Raw genomic sequence first — 14459 nt, 5'->3', positions numbered from 1 at the left:
ATGCACTCTCTCTAACGCAGCAGGTAAAGCTAGACGATAAGCAACTTCCCCAACTCGCTCTAAGATCTCATAGGGCCCGATGAACTTCTGACTCAGCTTGCCTTTCTTCCCAAATCTCATAACCCCACGCATAGGAGACACTTTTAGAAGAACCTTATCCCCAACCTGAAACTCTATATCCCGGCGATGTAGATCTGCATAACTCTTTTGCCTATCTTGAGCTGCTCTCATCCGTTCCCTGATCATCTTAATCTGTTCAACCATCTCATGTACCATCTCTGGTCCTAGAACAACTGCCTCAGCACTATCATCCCAACAAATCGGACTCCTGCATCTCCTCCCATATAAAGCCTCAAACGGTGCCATGCCAATACTAGTGTGATAGCTGTTGTTGTAAGAAAACTCTATCAAATCCAACCTCTGTTCCCAGCTACCACCAAAGTCCATCACACAAGCTCGTAACATATCCTCAAGAGTTTTGATTGTTCTCTCAGTCTGACCATCTGTCGCAGGATGAAAAGCCGTACTCATCTTTAAAGTTGTTCCCAAAGATTCCTGCAACTCTTTCCAAAACCGTGATATAAACATCGCATCTCTGTCAGACACTATGTCCTTAGGGACTCCATGTAACTTTAGCACATTCTTTCGATAAGCCATAGCCAATTGTGCCTTAGTCCATGTATCTTTCATTGGAACAAAGTGAGCTGACTTGGTCAGTCGATCCACTATCACCCATATCATGTTATTACCCTGTTGACTCTTTGGTAAACCCACGATAAAATCCATAGAAATGGATTCCCACTTCCACTCAGGTACCTCTAAAGACTGAATCTTACCTTGTGGTCGTCGCTGTTCCCCTTTAACTCTCTGGCATGTCAAACAACGGGCCACAAACTATGTTATTTCTTTCTTCATCCCAGGCCACCAAAACGTGTTCTTTAAATCCTTGTATAGCTTGTCACCACCCGGATGTACTGAATACGGTGTACAATGTGCCTCTGTCATGATTGTCTTTTTCAGCTCCTCATCATCAGGGACACACCACCTACCATCGAACCTCAAACTACCATCTGTATGAATAGAAAATCGGGACACTGTCCCTTTCTCTACTCCAGCTCTCCACTCAACCATCTTAGGATCTGAAGCCTGTTTACCTCGAATATCATCATAAAGATCAGGCTGAACTGTCAAATCTCCCACAGCATCCCCTCACTGCATCATATGTATACCAAACTTCTCCACCTCATTTCTCAACCTCATCAAAGATAGAGCTGTACACATGGAATGTACACTCTTCCAACTCAAAGCATCTGCAACAACATTGGCTTTCCCTTCATGGTAGATAATATCCATGTCATAATCGCCAATCAGTTCCATCCACCTCCTCTGTCTCATGTTCAACTCCTTTTGAGTGAAGATGTACTTGAGACTCTTGTGATCTGAAAATACCTTAAAGGTCATCCCATAAAGGTAATGTCTCCAAATCTTGAGAGCAAACACCACTGCACCCAACTCTAGATCATGTGTAGGATAATTCTCCTCGTACGGCTTCAATTTCCTAGAAGCATAAGCAATCACCTTACCGTTCTGCATCAACACACATCCTAACCCATTCTTTGAGGCATCTGTATAAACCTCAAAGTTCTCAATCCCTTCCGGCAATGCTAAGATAGGAGCTATGGTCAAACGCTCCTTTAATGTTTGGAACGCCTTCTCACAACTCTCATCCCAACGAAACCTGTTCTCTTTCCTCATCAAAGCTGTCATAGGTCTAGCTATCTTGGAGAAATCTTTCACGAACCGTCTGTAGTATCCAGCTAAACCCAAGAAACTCCTAATTTCAGCAACATTCTTTGGTGCTTCCCACTTTGTCACTGCCTCAATCTTCGCCGGATCCACTGACTACTCCCTCCTTAGAGATCACATGCCCTTAAAAGAAACTTTCTCTAACCAGAACTCACACTTGGACAACTTAGCATACAACTCATGCTCCCTCAAAGTCTGCAACACGATCTTCAGATGCTCCTCATGCTCCTCCTTAGTCTTAGAGTAGACTAAGATGTCGTCGATAAACACCACCACAAACTTGTCCAAAAACTGTCTGAAGATTCTGTTCATCAAATCCATAAACACAGCCGGTGCATTAGATAACCCAAACGGCATCACTACATACTCATAATGGCCATACTCGACGTGAAAGTCTGTCTTTGGTATGTCCATCTCTCTAATCTTCACCGATGGTACCCCGATCTCAAATCAATCTTGAGAAGACCGATGCACCACTCAACTCGATCAAACAGGTCATCTATCCTTGGCAAAGGATACTTGTTCTTCTTTGTCACCCGGTTCACTCTCTCTCGTAGTCTATGCACAACCTCAAACTCCCATCTTTCTTCTTCACAAAAAGAATTGGTGCTCCCCACGGCGATACACTAGGTCTAATGTATCCCTTCTCTATCGGATCATCTAACTGTTTCTTGAGCTCCTCCATCTCCTTAGGACCCATCCGGTACGGTGCCTTAGAGATTGGCCACGTCCCCGGTTTCAACTCAACGGTGAAATCTATCTCCCTCTTCGGTGGCAACCGGAATCTCTCTCGAAAAACATCCGCAAACTCTCCACTACCGGTATCGATCTCTTGTCGGACTCTCTATCCGGTCATCTCTCACATGGCACAAGATCAAAGGACATCCCTTCCTCAGATAAGACTTCAAAGTGACAGCTGCAATCAACTTAACTTTGGGTTTGACTAGAAACCCACGATAAGACACACTAACACCCTTAGGGCCTCTAAAAGACACTTTATTTTGATGACAGTCTATCTTAGCTTTATACCTTCCTAACCAGTCCATCCCGACTATCATCTCAAAACCGTCAAAAGGAAACTCTAGCAAGTCTACAGGTAGATCAACTTGCCCAACTATCATAGATACATCTCTAAACAACCTCCCACATGATACAGACTCTCCCGAAGGTATAAAAACTTTCTCACTTACAGACTCATATACCCTCAAACCCAACCGTTTAACATGACTCGAAGATACAAACGAGTGAGACGCCCCCGAATCAAACAAAACAAAGGTATGAATACCGTTAACAAGAAAAGTACCAGTGATAACATGGGCATCCTCCTCACCGCTTTCTTGTCCATCATGAATGACTTTCCATCGGTCTTTGTCCACCTCCCGGACAAGATTGGGCTGATGTGGTCGGCTTAGCACCCGACCCCTGATTGTTGTTGTTGTTGTTGTTCGTAGATGGTTTCTGATAAGAATTACCGCCATTGCGGTTACCTCCACCCTGGTAGCTCTGACTTCCCCGGTTAGACCATGACCTAGACGGTCTATTGCTCGCATAACTCTGAGCAGGTCCCTGAGAATAGCTCCCCCGAGCCGATCCCTGAAAAGTTCCAGGCATACTCGTGCACTCATGTCTCTTGTGGCCCACACCGCTACAGCCAAAGCAAGTCATACTCCAACTACCACTGTTACTCACACGGCCACGCCCGAAGGAAGCCCCAAACACTAAACCCCGACCCTTAAGAAAACCCTCTAGCCTCGATTGTGGTTGCCTTTCTTGTGACTAGACCGGCCTCCACCCTCACTCTCACCTTTCTTTTATCACTCACTCTCTCCTGAGCCATCTCAACCAGCCTCTCAGCTCTCCCAGCTCTCTCATAAGCTTCCTTAACATCGGTAAGGACTCCCACGGGTAACTTATCCATAATCTTGGGTGTCAACCCTCTTTCAAACCTCAGCGTCAGGTTATCCTCACTCAGACCCATATCCTCAACATACCTACACTTCTCATTAAACTGCTTGTAATACTCAAGCAACTGACATATCAGATGTCATCTTAAACCCATCGAACTCCTCTCTCAGCTTACTCCTCACATGTTCCGGTACAAACTCCTTCCTCATAGCTCTCCGAAACTCTTTCCAAGGTATAACAGGTAAGCCCTGGTTCACATACATCTCCCTAGCACTCACCTTCACCATATCCCACCACTTGCCAGCTGCGTCCCTCAGGTAGAACGCAGCTTGTTCTACTCTCATCTCATTAGGACAATGAACCAGGTCCAGGATGTTCTCCATCTTACGATGCCAGTTGTCAAGAAGGTTTGGTTCCCGGGTTCCCGTGTACTCTTTTGGGTTAAACCTCGCTATATAGAGACTGATCTTAGAGTGATCAACCTCCTTATCCTTATTCACTTTCTTTAAGGCCTCAGTCAGGGCATCTTGGTGCTCCAACATCTTAACAACATCATCTATGTTCATGGTCTCAGCTCTCGCATAGTAAGCGTTTCTCTTGGGCGGCATCTTGAAACTATATATAAGAAAGGGTAGACATAAACACACGCACTAAATCTCAAAACACGAAAACAGGCTGCCCAGGACATACTCGATCGAGTACCCAAACCTACTCGATCGAGTAAGAGGCTACTCGATCGAGTGCCCAGCATACTCGATCGAGTGCCTCGACTAACCCAAACAAACCTTCTGACCTCTAACATACTCGACCGAGTAGCCCGGCTACTCGATCGAGTGACCCCCTACTCGATCGAGTGCCCGAGGTACTCGATTGAGTGCCCAAAAACACGATTCTGGATTCAAAATCGTCAAATACCCACTCGATCGAGTTAAACCCACTCGACCGAGTATCTTACCTACTCGATCGAGTATCCCCCTACTCGATCGAGTCATGCAGACTCGCATAAACTACCCGCATGTTATCTCACATCTCCCAACATACTAAGCAACATTATAAACGCAACATGTGATATAGCTAAGCATGAAATTTTATCAAGTTTTTCATATAATCAACTAAACAGTGACGTCATATTATCAAATGCCACATAGTAATCATCCAACATGCTTTGCTATTCCAACAACAATTCTGTATATCTCATTAATCTTTCATTCATATATCAATCCTCTACTCCAAACATCCAACAATTACGACATACTTCATCACATCCACACACACAAGTTGACAAACAACACATACGACTTGACACACACCCCCCATGTGACCGGTTCAAAATTGTAGGGCGATTTCGCGACTTTAGGACGTCTCCCAAGCCTTTGCATTAGCTCCTACAACCTTTACCCCGGGTTCATTTTAATTGACTCCCTATATTCAGTGGGTTCATTGGTTACAGGTTTCAGGATCGTCTCTCTGATACCATTTTGTAACACCCCCATACTCCAAGTGCCTTACCAGGACCACCCAGGTATAAGGATGTTACCATCTCGGTTACCCGAGGCAATGATAATCAAATAAACAATAGAGAAACAACGTTTAAATAGAAATGCTTAGTGAAAGGTTACAATCTCGAAACCAAAACCAAAAGTACAAATACATGTTCTTAAACTAACTATTTACTGATCCAACTGAAATGTTATGAAACTACTAAGCTACAGCGGAAGACTTCTATCATCATATCGTGGCACATCCCAGCTATCCCAGTACTCATCTCATACCTGCTCAATATCTGCTCACCATCCCCGAATGGATCACCGCAGTTTTAAAACAATAATCGGGGGTCGATTACTATTTACATAAATCATATAACCAACGGAACAGAAAAACAATACGGCTCATACAATCATACACAATCATCCACTTCACTCTATCTCCGTCACCGATCGTCCACCGGACTAGCCCGCGCCATGGGGGACCGCAGCCGTTCCCACCTAAGCCCCGCTGATCATACCGAGCGATAACCCTGTCCCATTAATAAGCACATCCCCTCCCGTGGCGGGTTCCACGGAGGGCAAAACTAGGGCGTAAAGCCACTCCCGCAAGTGACTCCACTCAGCCGAGAACGCATCTCGAGAACCAGAGACAAATAATCACATCCATCAACAACAATCAATCAACAACCGTCACGAAACCAAACAACAAGCACTAATTACAGCACAATCACCACACATTATGTAACTAATACCGAGTAGGGAAACCCTACCGGAAAGTACAACAATCGACGATCTCACGGTGATATCAAAAAGCTTCCTCTACGAATCCTCCTCCTAACATACAAACATATAATCACTACCAAGCATAACATACTACAAAACCCCCAATTCCCAAATTAGGGTTTAACCAACTTTAAAGAAATATTATAAAAATGGTATATAGGTCTTACCCTTGACGCAAGGATCACAATGGTATAAAGAAAGGTGAAATCCGACCTTCCAAACTCCGGGATTTGCTAACAATGCGATTAAGGTGATGAACGTACTTTGCTTTCTCTCTTGACAGTAATTTACGTTTTGAAAAGTGTTTAGAACAATGACTGAAAAGATTATATACCTTAATCGCATAATTAACAAAACCCGAGAAATAACTCCCCGTAAACCGGCTACTCGATCGAGTAGCTAAGGTACTCGATCGAGTACCCCCTTACTCGATCGAGTATCATAGTTACTCGATCGAGTACCCAACAGGTCAGAAACTATTCTAAAAACGCAACTCACCCTTACTCGACGGAGTAAGGCCTACTCGATAGAGTACCCAGAGACTTATAAATACGGAGTATTACACTTCAACCGCTGACCATTTACCTTGAAACGGTCACCGTTTGCACTCTCTACCTCCACTGAACCAAACTTATTGACCATAGTAACAGTATACGGCCCAGACCACCTGGATTTAAGCTTACCAGGGAAGATTTTCAATCTTGAATTAAACAAAAGCACCTTTTCACCCACTGAGAACTCACGTGGCAAAATTTTCATGTCGTGCCACCTCTTTTTGTGCTCCTTATACATCCTAGAGCTTTCATAAGCACTAAGACGAAACTCATCAAGTTCATTAAGTTGCAGAAGTCGCTTCTCCTTAGCCAAAGATGGGTCGAAATTCAGCTCTTTTATCGCCCAATATGCACGATACTCCAACTCCACTGAAAGATGACATACCTTACCATATACAACTCGATAAGGTGACATACCTATATACTAGTCTGTGGATGGTAAGCTAGACCGGTCCAATGAGATACTCCATATTTAGCCAATAGAGCTGATAAAAGCTTCTCATGAAAGTGTGTGCCACCATCGCTGATGACAACTCGAGGGATACCAAAACGGGGAAAAATGATCTTCTTAAATAAATTCATCACCACCTTAGCATCATTAGTAGGGGAGGCAACGGCTTCCTCCCACTTTGAGACATAGTCTACAACAACAAGGATGTAATGATTCCCTTTAGAAGATGGAAATGGACCTTGAAAATCAATTCCTCAAACGTCGATAAGCTCGACCTCAAGTATACTAGAGGCATTTCATGCCTCCTAGATATGTTACCAGTCCTCTGACAAGCGTCACAAGTAGTAACAAAAGTGTGAGCATCCCGGAATATGGTAGGCCAATAAAAGCCTGATTGTAAAACTTTAGCAGTAGTCTTAGAAGCACCATGGTGACCGCCATAAGGAGAAGAGTGACATCGGTCAAGGATACCATTTACCTCCCATTGAGGTATACAACGATGGTAAATAACATCAGCATAGGAACAAAACAGATATGGGTCATCCCAGAAATAATAGCGAACATCGTGCAAGAATCGCTTCTTATGCTGATAAGACATATCGGGTCTAAGCCGTTGACCCACGATGTAATTCGCATAGTCAGCGAACCATGGCTCCTTAGTAGAAGAAATATGCATAAGGGAGCCATCTGGAAATGAATCATCAATTGGAATAACATCTTTGTCATCATAGCGAAGTCGCAAAAGATGGTCTGCGACTACATTCTCTGCTCCCTTCTTATGTCGAATCTCGAGATCGAATTCTTGCAGCAATAGAATTCATCTAATCAACCTTGGATTGGCCTCTCGCTTGGCCAAAAGATACTTTAATGTAGCATGATCAGTGAACAGAATGACTTCAGACCCAACAAGATAGGATCTAAATTTCTCCAGTGCAAAAACAATAGCTAACAACTCTTTCTCTGTGGTAGCATAGTTCACCTGAGCTTCATCAAGTGTTTTGATAGCATAATAAATAGCATGTAGAGCTTTATCCTTTGACCCAACACATCACCCAGTGCATAATCAGATGCATCACACATGACCTCGAACGGAAGATTCCAATCCGGAGATCGCGTAATGGGGGCGGAACTCAAACCTTGCTTAATTCTTCAAAAAGACTCCATACACGCATCAGTAAACATAAAAGGGGCATCCTTCAGTAGCAACTATGTAAGCGGTTTAGAGATCTTAGAGAAGTCTTTGATAAAGCGGCGATAAAAGCCGGCATGACCAAAAAAACTTCTCGCCCCCTTAACATTCGTTGGTGGGGGTAATTGCTCAATCACTTGCACCTTTGCCCTATCAACCTGGATACCCTTAGCAGATATAATATGGCCAAGTACCACTCCTTCAGTGACCATGAAATGACACTTTTTCTAGTTAAGGACAAAGTTAACGTCAACACATCTTTTCAAGACCTTTTCCAAATTGAGCAAACAAGAAGAGAAATCAGTGCCATAGACACTGAAATCATCCATGAAAACCTCCATAATAGACTCTAAATACTCAGAAAAAATGCCCATCATGCATCTCTGGAAAGTGGCAGGTGTGTTACACAACCCGAATGACATCCTACGATATGCAAAAACACCAGAAGGGCAGGTAAAAGTCGTCTTCTCCTGGTCATCTGGATGGAATGGGATCGGAAAGAACCCAGAGTATCCATCCAAATAACAGAAAAAACTATGGGATGCTAACCGTTCTAGCATCTGGTCACTAAATGGAAGGGGGAAATGGTCTTTACGGGTGGCGGCATTTAATTCTCTATAATCAATGCACATCCGCCACCATGTGACGACACGGGTCGGTATTAACTCATTTTTATCATTTTTTATAACAGTAGTCCTTCCCTTCTTCAGGACCACTTGGACTGGACTGACCCACTGTGAATATGAAATGGAATAAATAATGCCGGCATCTAACAACTTAATGACCTCTTTTTTGACGACATCCTGTATTTTCTGGTTCAACCGTCGTAGGGCCTGAGCACGAGGACGATGAACCTCCTCCAGATTAATCCTATGCATGCAAAAATCAGGACTAATACCTGTAAGGTCATCTAGACTATAGCGTAAAGCATTCTTATTGCGTCTCAAAATGGCCAACAACTCAGCAAGTTGACTCTCAGACAAATTTGCATTGCCAATCACTGGGAAAGACTCAGTCTCATCCAGAAAAGCATATTTCAGATTAGACGGGAGTGGTTTAAGTTCGGGCTTACATACCTCAGTCGTGCAAACGGGCTGAACTAAGTCACTTACCAACTTACTCTCTTTGGGGTTCAGCTCCCTTCCTTCTAGCGCGACTTCTAACACATCGACAATAGCATCGTTCACCTTAGGGTCACCTGCACAAGAATCTAAACACATAAAAGCTTCAAAGAGATCCCTATGTAGGGACCCGGGCCAGGTATCCTCAACAATCTTATCGACTATATCGATGAAATAACATGACTCCTCCATCATCGGAATTTTCAAAGCATTGGTCAGGTTAAAAGTCACCTTTTCATTCCCTACCTCTAGAGTAAGTCGGCCATTTTTCACATCAATGATTGCTCTTGCAGTGTGAAATAATGGTCGTCCCAAGATGATCGGGATCTGTGAATCCTCGGCCATGTCCAAAATAATAAAATCAACTGAGAAAAAAGAATTTCCCGATCCTCACTGGTACATCTTCTAGGACACCTAGAGGTCTCTTTACTGACCTATCGACCATTTGCAAGGTTATGTTAGTGCATTTTAACCCTCCCATATTGAGTTTCTCACATATAGAATATGGCATTATGCTCACACTCGCCCCCAAATCATATAAAGCTTTGTCAATTATTTGGGTTCCTATTATGCAAGGTATCGATAAACTACCAGGATCTTTCAATTTCGGAGGTGCATTGCTTTATAAGAGTGCGCTGCACTCTCCTATAAAAGCAACAGTCTCCATGTTACCCAAACTACGCTTCCTAGTTAAAATATCCTTCATGAATTTAGCGTAAGAAGGTACCTAGGTGATAAGATCGGTAAATAGAACAGTTACCTGTAAGTTCTTGACGACATCCATAAACTTACTAAACTGCAAATCTACCTTTTTACACCGAAACCGTCCTGGAAATGGTATTTTAATCTCGATGGCAGGCTCGGCTTTATCAGAAATTGGAGTCAAAACACTTGAACTCGGCTTAGCAGGGGTAACCGGCCCGTTTGGGACACCTAACAGCCCCGTTCCAGTCGTAACCGGTCCGCTTGGGACACTTAACCGCCCCATTTCAAACTCAACCGGCCGGTTCACTGCCCCAAACCGATCAGTTAGCCCAACGTCCCCCTTGCTTTTTGTCTTCTTTTGTTTCTCAAGATTGTTCGTCAATCGGTCATCAGCACTAACCTGATCGGAATTGCCCACGGGCTTATTTCCTTCCTTTTGAGGCGCAAAGAAATCCCATGCTGCACCATTTTCATTATCGTTCTCAACCTCTTCTTCTACCACTCCCTCAACTTCTTCATTTGGCATCGACGGGCCATCGTAATGAGTACCACTTCGCAAGGATATAGCATTTTCATGCTCATTTTGTTGAGGCGGATTTCATTGTGGAGGTAATGAACCCGGTTGACGAGTTGACTGGTTGGTTGCCAGTTGAGCCATTTGCTTCTCCAACATTTTGATAGCGGTGTCCTTAGCTTGCTCATTTTTTTTGATATTGAGCAATGAAAGTATACATCATTGACTTTAATTTCGTCGTCTCACTAGGGCCTTGGGAAGGCTGAAGTGGAGGTGCTTGGTTAAACTGCTGCTGTTGGTTAAAAGGAGGTTTCTGGTACGATTGTTGTTGATTTGTACGGTGAGGTGGGAGGTATGGTGGTTGTTGTTGTTGAGTAGGTGGAGGAGGATTAAGCAAGTTCTGGCTTTTTGTATGAAAAATTTGGGTGCTCCTTAGTTCTTTCATTGTAAAAATTCGAATATGGAGTACCTTGACGGAATGACTGAAATGCTAGAACCTGCTCCACTTGCGCCATACAATTGGATGCATAATGACCTGCACTCCCACACCGCTCACAGACTGCCTCTTACTTTACCATAACATGTACTTGTTGTTGACTACTCGATCCCCTAGAAGACTCAATTTTGTCAAATTTAGCATTCAATGCTTCTAATTGAGCAGTCACAGCACTAGATTCACCGCTACTTCTCCTTGTGCTTCCTCTTGGATTTCCATACTTAGCGGTATAAGTTGCCATTTCTTCAATAGTATTCAAAGCTTTGTCGTCATCGGTGTTATTTTGGAATCGGACATTTAACGGCCCGATGATCGACATACAACCCGTTGTAAAATTGATTGCATAGAAACCAAATTCGGAACCCATGATGAGTACCGATCGGACTAATTTCTTGAAGCGAATCCATACCTCATTCAAATCCTCAGTCGTAGCTTGCTTAAAGTTTGTAGTCTGACCTCTGAGAGCGTTAGTTCGTTGAGGAGGATAGTACTTCTTATAGAACGCGAGAGCTAAAGAATTCCAATCTATAATCCCCGCTGCTTCTCGATCTAAATCAGTTATCCACTCCCTTGCGCTATCCCGTAAAGAAAAAGGAAAAAACATTTCCTTTATCTTGTCTTGTATAACTCCGGCAATCAAAGGAATAGTAGAGCAATAGTCCGCGAAAATACCCATGTGTTTACCGGGATCCTCGGTAGCAGCACCACCGAACTGGTTTCTCTGCACAAGATTTATGTAAGAGGGACGAATCTCGAAGGTACCATTGTCAGTAGTTAGCCACTTGAACCCCTTAGGAATCGTTTCCATAGTAGGCTCAAAATGACTCGAAAGTTTAGGCATCTTGATAGTAGAAGTAGTGAACAAGGTTGATGAAATGTCTTCTTGAAAAGGCTGATGTGTCGCAATATATTCCTCGTAAATGTTGTCAAGCGTACTCAAGTCTTCTGCTTGACTAATTTCCCTAAAAAATTTTCGTCTAGCACGAAGTGTCTTCTCCGGTTCGGGATCAAAAGGTACGAGCTTGGAACTAGAACACCTGGGCATAAACAAAAACTAACAGGAGAATGATAAGAACGGTCTCAAGGAACTGCTGTTCCCGGAGACAAGGATGGAAAAATCTAGACAAGAAAAACAGTGAAAAGTAAATAAACAAAGTCGCCTCCCCGGCAACGGTGCCAAAATTTGATCGGCTGAAGTCGTATCACCAAATCAAAAATAATAACCCAACATGTCTAACCTAAGCTAGTGTAGTCGGGGTCGAACACAAGGAGACGGAAGTCACTACTAATTACTAAACTAGTCTAAATTATCCGATTTCTGGAGTTTGTTTGATTTTGATTTCTAAAACTAAGCGATTGCAAGAATTAAAGCAAATAACGATAATAGAGAAAAGACTACGATGTCGGGTTCACTACGGGGTTCATAAGGAAAAACAGAGCAAATTAAACAAATGGACGACAAGATGCAATTAGACAAAAGATATGTCCTTTCGGATCGAATATCAATCTTAGGATTATACTCACGGGCTTCCGCGTCTTATTAGCTAAATCCTACCAATTACATGTAAGTCTAATTAATAACCAGGGTTTCGATCTTAGGCTATGATTTCCAATGCTCAATTAATAAGTTGTGTACTTTAACAAATTAATTGATAAGTTATAACATGTAATTTAGGCAAAGCAATGACTCGTCGATCTAATTAAACACATAAACAAGTCCTAGTTAACTCGTAGATTCCCTCCATCCTAGCAAAAGAATTAGCTACTCATAATTGGATTTGAAATAATAACGATAGTGAAAGATGAATTCATAATTAAAGACATGAAATTAAAACAAAGCATGAACGAAGAGATGGATAACAATAATAAATGAAATTGCAATAGGAATAAACAAGGAAGATTAATTACCAAAAGATTCACTCAATGTTGCGATCAATGTCGAAACAAATAGTTCCCAGAGCTTGCCAAATGTTGTAGAAAAATTAATAGCGTGCTTAGGGTTTTTGCTAATGAAAAACGTATGTCGAACTACAAACTACATCTTATTTATATTAATCACGGGCCTAAGCAAAGCCCATATGAAATAAGTTAGAACGGATCGGCTCAGGACACATAACCGTCATGTTCTCACTGTAATAGTCCCGCTACAAGCGTAACGGCTATGTTCAAGTCCAACAGGGTCGTTTGGGACGCTTAACAGCCCTGTTACAGGCACGCTGACGCAGTTCTCGTATTGAACGGTGCCCGAAGCTATTTCTCGAGTCTCTAAGGCCTCCTAGCTTGTCTTGTCTTACTCCAAGTGGTCTTCTGGTAGTCTATTCCATGTAAAGGCTCAGACGCATTCCCCGTATGTCATAATGTAGCTAGAAAGTGCACTAAATGCGACAATTCCTGCAAAATGGTAAACAACATACCCAAAGTAGCAAAGTAGAGAAAAGGTAGCAATATATCTAATAAAAGCTCGTAAAATAGCTCAAATAGTAGAGGGAAGACATGTAAAATGATGGTACAAAATGGACACATCAATGGGACACACTTAAAAGGGTATTATGGTGGTGTTCTTTTATCTGCAATTGCTATGGATGGCAACAATGAGTTGTTCCCTGTTGCTATAGCTGTTGTTGAGTCAGAAAACAAAGAAACATGGAGAAATTTCTTTTGGCATTTAAAGCAATTTCTGAAAGTAAGTGGGAGGAATAACTGGACAATTATTTCAGACAGGCAGAAGGTAAACTAATTATATAAGCTAATAATTTACTAATTTTGTTACCCCCTCCTATTCTTTATAAACTTCCACATTTCCGAAAACGACAAATTCACTAAGATATTCCACTTTCCTTATTTGTCAATCATTTATGGTTATAATAATTTATGACCCCACATTCTCCCTCCTGCTTTCATTTTCATCCACATATTACCATCCCACTAAATTTTTGTCTAAAACTAATGTGGAAGATTATAAGGAATAAGAGGGAGTACTAATTTTGTTTTCACTATTTTTATGTAAACTAATAATGTACTTTTTGTGCAAGAGAGTGGAACCTGCATTAGAGTCAATCTGGCCTGAATCTTATAGGAGATTGTGCTAGAAATTTATGCAAGAATTTCAAGACAACATACCCTGGTCTTCTTATGCATCAGCTGTTTTGGAAGGTTGTTAATGCAACTTCTGAGTACATCCTCAAGAAAGCTATGGAGGCTGTGGTACAACATGGAGGTTTAGGTGCTGCTAGGTGGTTACTTTTATTTAGGTGACAAGGAAATGTGGACTAAGCATAAATTTGACCCTACTTTATCATCTGATGAAAACACTTTTAATTTTGTGGAAAGTTTCAATGCAACATTAGGGATACACAGATGTAACCCTGTGCTTAGTATGCTTGAAGGTATTACTTTATTTGCATTTTTATTTCACAGATGTACCTTATTTCAGTCTTTAATGCTTTTT

The 14459-nt window shown here is 42.3% G+C and overlaps 1 protein-coding gene across 1 annotated transcript; it reads right to left on the bottom strand.

Moving 5' to 3' along the window:
- Nucleotides 1-6524: 6524 nt before the first annotated feature.
- LOC141631789 (uncharacterized) lies at nucleotides 6525-9641 on the bottom strand. The gene is made up of 6 exons (XM_074444412.1): nucleotides 9074-9641; nucleotides 8445-8653; nucleotides 8313-8402; nucleotides 7882-8019; nucleotides 7305-7773; nucleotides 6525-6904 (listed from the first exon to the last, which is right to left on the bottom strand). Exons 1-6 carry the CDS (start codon nucleotides 9639-9641, stop codon nucleotides 6525-6527), a joined length of 1854 nt encoding a protein of 617 aa, XP_074300513.1.
- Nucleotides 9642-14459: the final 4818 nt, after the last annotated feature.

The sequence above is a fragment of the Silene latifolia genome, chromosome Y (genome assembly GCF_048544455.1).
Source record: "Silene latifolia isolate original U9 population chromosome Y, ASM4854445v1, whole genome shotgun sequence".
NCBI classification, from domain to species: domain Eukaryota; kingdom Viridiplantae; phylum Streptophyta; class Magnoliopsida; order Caryophyllales; family Caryophyllaceae; genus Silene; species Silene latifolia.
This window is presented reverse-complemented; position numbering and strand designations above follow the sequence as displayed.